This window comes from Drosophila elegans, unplaced genomic scaffold, assembly GCF_018152505.1.
Source record: "Drosophila elegans isolate 14027-0461.03 unplaced genomic scaffold, ASM1815250v1 contig_240, whole genome shotgun sequence".
Taxonomy (NCBI): Eukaryota; Metazoa; Arthropoda; class Insecta; order Diptera; family Drosophilidae; genus Drosophila; species Drosophila elegans.
The window spans coordinates 12,501-18,501 of NW_024545614.1; the positions used below are offsets into that span (position 1 = coordinate 12,501).

At 42.7% G+C, this 6,001-nt stretch overlaps 1 protein-coding gene across 1 annotated transcript; it reads right to left on the reverse strand.

Annotated features, from left to right (window-relative positions):
• Window positions 1-22: 22 nt before the first annotated feature.
• Window positions 23-2,050, reverse strand: LOC121467202. Its single transcript, XM_041708536.1, has one exon. The coding sequence runs from the start codon at window positions 1,811-1,813 to the stop codon at window positions 23-25; it is 1,791 nt and encodes a 596-aa protein (XP_041564470.1). The 5' UTR covers window positions 1,814-2,050.
• Window positions 2,051-6,001: the final 3,951 nt, after the last annotated feature.

The window sequence follows — 6,001 nt, forward strand, 5'->3', positions numbered from 1 at the left end:
ATGCCGAATAATATTGCTTGCTTTAGGAAACTCCGTTTCTACGTCGTCTGCCAATTGTTGGAGTACGCGAAGTGCCAGAAACGGTGACACCAAAGGTGACGGTTTTTAGCTCGAAATCGCTTACTTGTCCTTCTTTATTCCGGAATAAAATCCTTTGGATCGGCGTGTGCTTGGGATCGACCCAGATTTGACAGTACATTTTTGTAATGTCTGCACTGAACACGTACTGGAAATCAGATTGTAGGACTGGACCAGCATGAAGAATATCGTTCAAACTCGTCCCATTTGCTGAAGGGCTAGAAGCATTGAATACCACGCGAAGTTTGGTGGTGGTGCTCTCGGGTTTGATCACAGCATGGTGTGGAAGATAATAGTTTGGAGTATTGTAAGACGGGGGAACTTCTCTCATGTGGCCCAGATCCAAATACTCTTGAATGACTGAGTCATATTGCTCTTTTAGTGGAAAGTCTCTTTTCAAACGGTTTTCGTTCCTAAGAAGCTGAGCTAGGGCAATGGATCGCGAGTGCCCCAATTTGGATCCGAAATTTTCGGGTTCGCGAAACGGTAACGTTACCACGTATTTCCCGCTTGCGTCTCTAGTGGTGGTTTGGAGAAAATTGCTCTCGCAATAGGAATCGAATTCCTTTACCCACTTTGTTGGTATATTCTCCACCTCCCAAAACTTAGTGAGAAGTTTTTCTAAGACCCTGTCACTCGTTTCTGTTATCTGGGTCGTGAAAGCTGCTACCCGCTTTTGGACTGATGCGTTGGACACTGGGCCGGTAAGCACCCAGCCGAAGATAGTTTCCTGTCCTAGCAGAGAGCCGCAAATGATGGTGCGCGTGCCGCTCAGCAACACGAACGGTAAGATGTCGGCCCCGATCAGAACATCTATCTGTGAACTCCCTAAAAATTTTGGATCTGCCAGAGGGATGGCCGGTAAATCAACCAGCGCATCTCGTGGAATCGGGTACGGCGGAAGCATTCCAGTCAGCTCGGGCAAAGCGTAAGCTGTGGTTTCTAGCTGAGGGCCTGGCTTATTAGGGGCTCCAATAGAAAAATGGCAGAGCCTGGTCGCCTGAGCGGAAACGGTTTGATTTAAGCCCGAAACTTGGGCTTGGATAAGGCGGAATGGCAGCTTAATCAGATTGAACAGCCGTTCCGAAATAAACGTTGCTTCAGAACCCGAGTCTATTAGAGCACGAGCCCTGTAGTTCGTTCCCAAGTGGCATATATCAATAATGGCCGTGCCTAGCAAAACCGCTCTAGCACCGGTTGCGAAATAGTTCTGCACACTGAGCGGATTTTCTAGACCGTTGGCGGCCCCTTGCACCGCTGGATTTTGAGGGCTTGCAGAGGAACTAATTGCGGGAGTTGACCCACGGGAAATGGGGTTGCCTTTATGCAACAGTGTATGATGCCGACCTCGGCATGTGAAACAGCTGTGAGTGCTAGTACAGTCACGTAGCTGGTGTCCTCTTGCGAAACAATTTAGGCAAAGCTGCTTTTTTTTGATGTAGATTGTTCGCGCATCCACAGACATCTGGAGAAAACGCTGGCATAGGCGCACTGGATGACTCTCTTTTGAGCACAGATCGCAATTCTTTGGTTTAGTAACTACCTTGGCTTCGAAGGAGTTGAGCTTCCTGGGAACGGGTTGACTCTTAGCGTTAGAGTGATTGCTGTGGCGGGGTTTCATATCCTCAATCGCCTCTAGTGTTCGGTATCGTTCGCTAAGAAATGTGTTCATTTCATCCCAGGTCGGAATGTCGGATTTGGATGAAAGGGACTGCTCCCATAAGGAAAGGGTCATTTTCGGCAATCTACTGGCGCACAGGAATACCAGGAGACAGTCCCAGTTCTCTGTGAAAATGTTTGAATGAGCCAGCGCTACCAAACACCCTTGGATTGTGCTCTGTAGGTCTTTCAGTGCCTGGCCAGATTCGGGATTTACGGAACCCAAATTAAAAAGGAGTTTGCGTTGGCTATTTACTAGCAGTCTCTTATTTTCGAAACGGTCTCGAAGCGCTTCCCATGCTGAATCGAAACCCTCATTTGTAAGAGGGGATTTGGCTACGATTGCCTTAGCCTCACCGCTAGTTTTGGCGTTGAGATGGAAAAGTTTTTCGACCGATGTCAACCTAGGATTGTTGACATAAACTGGGGAAAAAAAAAAAAAAAAATTTTTTTTTTTAAAAAATTTTTTTTTAAAAAATCAGTAATCGCATGGCGGTAGTCGGCAACCGGACGAAAACGGAATGGGCAGGGTGTTGGAATTGGCGTTGGCCGTTTGAGTTTTCACTCGCTCAATTTGTTCACTGAGTTTCGCGGTACAGGATTCGTAAACTTCAAAGCAGTGCTCATATTTGGCTTGGAGAAGTTCTAACATTGCATGCGCCGCCCCCGCCCCCGCAAGAATTGCGTCTGAACACACTTCGTACTCGTTCTCTACCCTGTCCCATAATGCCTTGATTTGATCACGTCGAACTTGGCACGTGTGGACCGAAGGATCTGAAGCCCCTGAAACGTTTATTCTGGCTTCAAATGTGCTCAGACGGTCAGAGATCGAAATAAATTTGTCTAAAACTGCGTCGCGTTGGGCCATCTTTACGCTGGATCGCGTGACTTTAATCTGTGGAACTACAGTAGTGTTTAAGGAGCTGTCGGTTTTTGCGTTGGATATCAGCGCTTTGGGTTCTTGTTTACCCTGAGACACGCGAGGGGACGCTGATCGTGGTCGCTCTAAGCTTACCCGCGGGGTTATCTTCAAATTTTTCTTATCCCCTATGGGCATGCTAGAATAAGGATCAGGAAATTGCCCCTATTCGCCGTAAATAAGAAAAAAAATTCTATTAAAATCAATGGACTTGTATTGATCTTGATGCCAAAATTATATTGATATAAATTGGTTTAATAAGCAGTTAGTAAAAACCTGGAATTTATGGAATGAAATGAATGGCAATTTTTTTGGAACAAAGGCAATATATCAAAAAATATAAATTGTATATATCCAGAACAGTCAATATTCAATATTTCCACTGTCCCAAGTGGACTTTGTCGCTCAAGCTTTGACGGAATGAATGGAATGTAACAAGAAACCTGTTGAATATTTTCACTGTCCCAAGTGGATTTTGTCGCTCAAGCTTTGGATATATATGTCGGAACATCGCCTAAAGCGTTCTGCAAAGTACGCTGACTACTTTCTACGGCAGTCAGCATACCTTTCAGGGTGCTCATTACTCGCTCTACTTGACCGTTTGCACGGCTGGCTCCCGTTGCAATTAAATGTAATTGTATTTTTTGAATGTTACAAAAGTCTCCGAAGACTGCTCCGGTTAAACTCCTTCCCTGCTCTGCTATGATTTTTGCTGGTATGCCAAAAATAGATATTGACGATTTGACTGCTTCGACACAACTTTCACTGCTTATATTAATGGTATGGTGCAAATAAACAAATTTAGTAAAGGCGTCAATCTGGTTTGATTGATCCCTTTTGCCACTTAAATTTCCTGTTATATCTATGTGAATAGTGTGCCATGGAATATCTACTTTTGGTATAGGGTGAAGTTCAATTGGTAATTTATCTGAGGCTGGTTTTGTTAATTTACAGGTGATACAATTACTTACAAATTTTCGGACATATTTAGACATATTGTCGAACCAGTAGAACTCATACATCTTGTCCAATGTCTTTTCCCACCCTAGATGAATTATTGCCTCATGGACGTGGTATACTACCGACCACCTAAATCATCTGGGCACTACTGGAAGGCTGCGCGTCCTACCATTTCTTTGGATTATGCGGAAAAGTATTTTAGAACGTAATTCATATGTTTTGGCCAAATCTTCCCCCAGTTCTTCATTTTGAATTCTTGAAATAATGGATAAAGTTTCTTCAATTTGTTGCTGCTCAGCCAGCAACCGATTGTCCGATATTTCGGCCAACGAAACACATTTTTTTCAGGACTGGGATACAATTAATTAGTTACCTTTGGTGACAACGGATTGAGTGTCAAAAAAAAATTCTACATGAGCCATTTTTGCACCAGGTACATATTTTATATCGAAATCAAACATCTGCATAAAGGGCCCACCAGCGTTGTACTCTTGGTGTAAGTCTTATTTTATTTCGCGTAGCTTGCAGATTATTACAATCCGTAAATACAACAAAATGCCGGTCGTGTAAATAGTGTCGGAAATGTTTCATAGCGTTAAACACGGCTAGTGTTTCTAACTCGTAAGAGTGGTAACGTGATTCAGTTGCGGATGTTTGTTTACTGAAATATTTAATGACCGTATGTTTATTGTCGACTTTATGAAGTAGTATTGCACCGTAGCCATCCATGCTTGCGTCAGTGTGCAGTTCGAGGGGATATTGGGGGTCAAAAATTAAAAGCACCGGCTTATCAGTTAAAATTTTGATAATTTTTTTTCGCACTTCCTCATGGTCGCTTTTCCACTCGAATACTTTATTTTTACAGGTAACGGCGTACAATGGCTTCATTATTTCAGAAAATTTTGGAACGAACTGTCGAAAGTAGGACGCCATACCGATAAACTGCCTTACTTGTGTAATAGACTGCGGAGGGGGTAGATTGATCAAAGCATGTACCTTTCGTGGATTGGGTCTATCTTCGCCATCTTTGATTTGAAAACCTAAATAATCCACGCTTGTTTTTAAAAAGGAACATTTCGCGATGTTAAATGAAAAACCAGCTTGAGATAATAGGCTTAGAACTGTTCTTAATCTTTCAAATGCTTCTTCTTCTGTACTAGAGGTTATTAAGATATCATCCATATAAACTATGACATATGAATATGCCAGCTCACTTAACGCCTTAATTTCCGCCCTTTGAAACACAGGTGCTGCATTCTTAAGTCCGAAAGGCATTGTTAAGAACTCAAATTGACCCTCTGGTGTAACGAATGCTGTACGTTCAACTGAGTTTGGATGAATCGGAATCTGGTGATAGCCGCTTGCCATATCCAAACACGTAAAATACTTTACCCCGCCTAATCTAGCGATCTGATCATTAATAAGAGGCAAGAGAAACTTTTCTGCCACCGTGTTCGAATTTAACTCGCGGTAGTCTACACAGAGTCGGTTAGATCCGTCTTTCTTTTTTACCAGAAGCATCGGACTAGCAAATGGAAAAGAGCTAGGACGGATGATATTAGCTTGTAGTAATTCATTTATTCTTTTTCTCACTACTTCCTTTTCCTCGATACTGAGTTTGTATGGCCGCCTTTGGACGGTCTTATTTGGATTTATTAATCGAATATGAAACTCTGTGGTTGTCACTCGACTTTTGGGGGATCCATCTATAAATGCGTCCGAGAATTCATTCAAAATGCACAACAAGCTTGACTTATTTACACCATCCAAACCAGTATTGATATTTGAAAAATTAAAACTATTAATCAAAGCAGAACAGGTATTTATAGATACAGTTTTAAATAGTTTAAATTTATCGATCGTTATTGATGCGCCAAAGCCCTGACTTAGAATTTTGCGGCCAAATATTATACTATAATTAATATAACTATCTTGAACAACATACAGAATAACTTCCAGCGTGTACTCGCTAATCATGACGAGGGAGTTGCGTCCTGAGTAGGGCACGCTGGTTGCCGGCTAAGCTCGCCAGATGGGGGGGTTTTTTAGAAAACCCCCCCCCCCCTAAAAACGAGAATAAATTTATCGTGCCTTAGGAAAAATATAGAGATCGTTCAGTTCGTTTTGTCATTTGTCGTCGCTGCCCCCGGGCTCCTAAGAGATAAGTTTTAGGGCTTTTGAGCAATTTTAAACGGAGGGTGTGGGGGTTTTTTCCCCCCCCTCCTCACGCCCCGTATGCCGATGGATCGCCGCCGGCCCCTGCAAAGCGCCCCCCTTTTTTAATTTTTTTAAGTGAAAAATTTTTTTTTTTTTTTTTTTAACCCTATTTTTTTGCTTTGGCCCCGCCCCCTCTTTTTATGTAAGCAAAAATAAAAAGTTTTGGGT

What these genes read in the sequence shown, in the direction of transcription:
- LOC121467202 (XM_041708536.1), bottom strand. Translation starts at nt 1,813, where the DNA reads ATGACCCTTTCCTTATGGGAGCAGTCCCTTTCATCCAAATCCGACATT.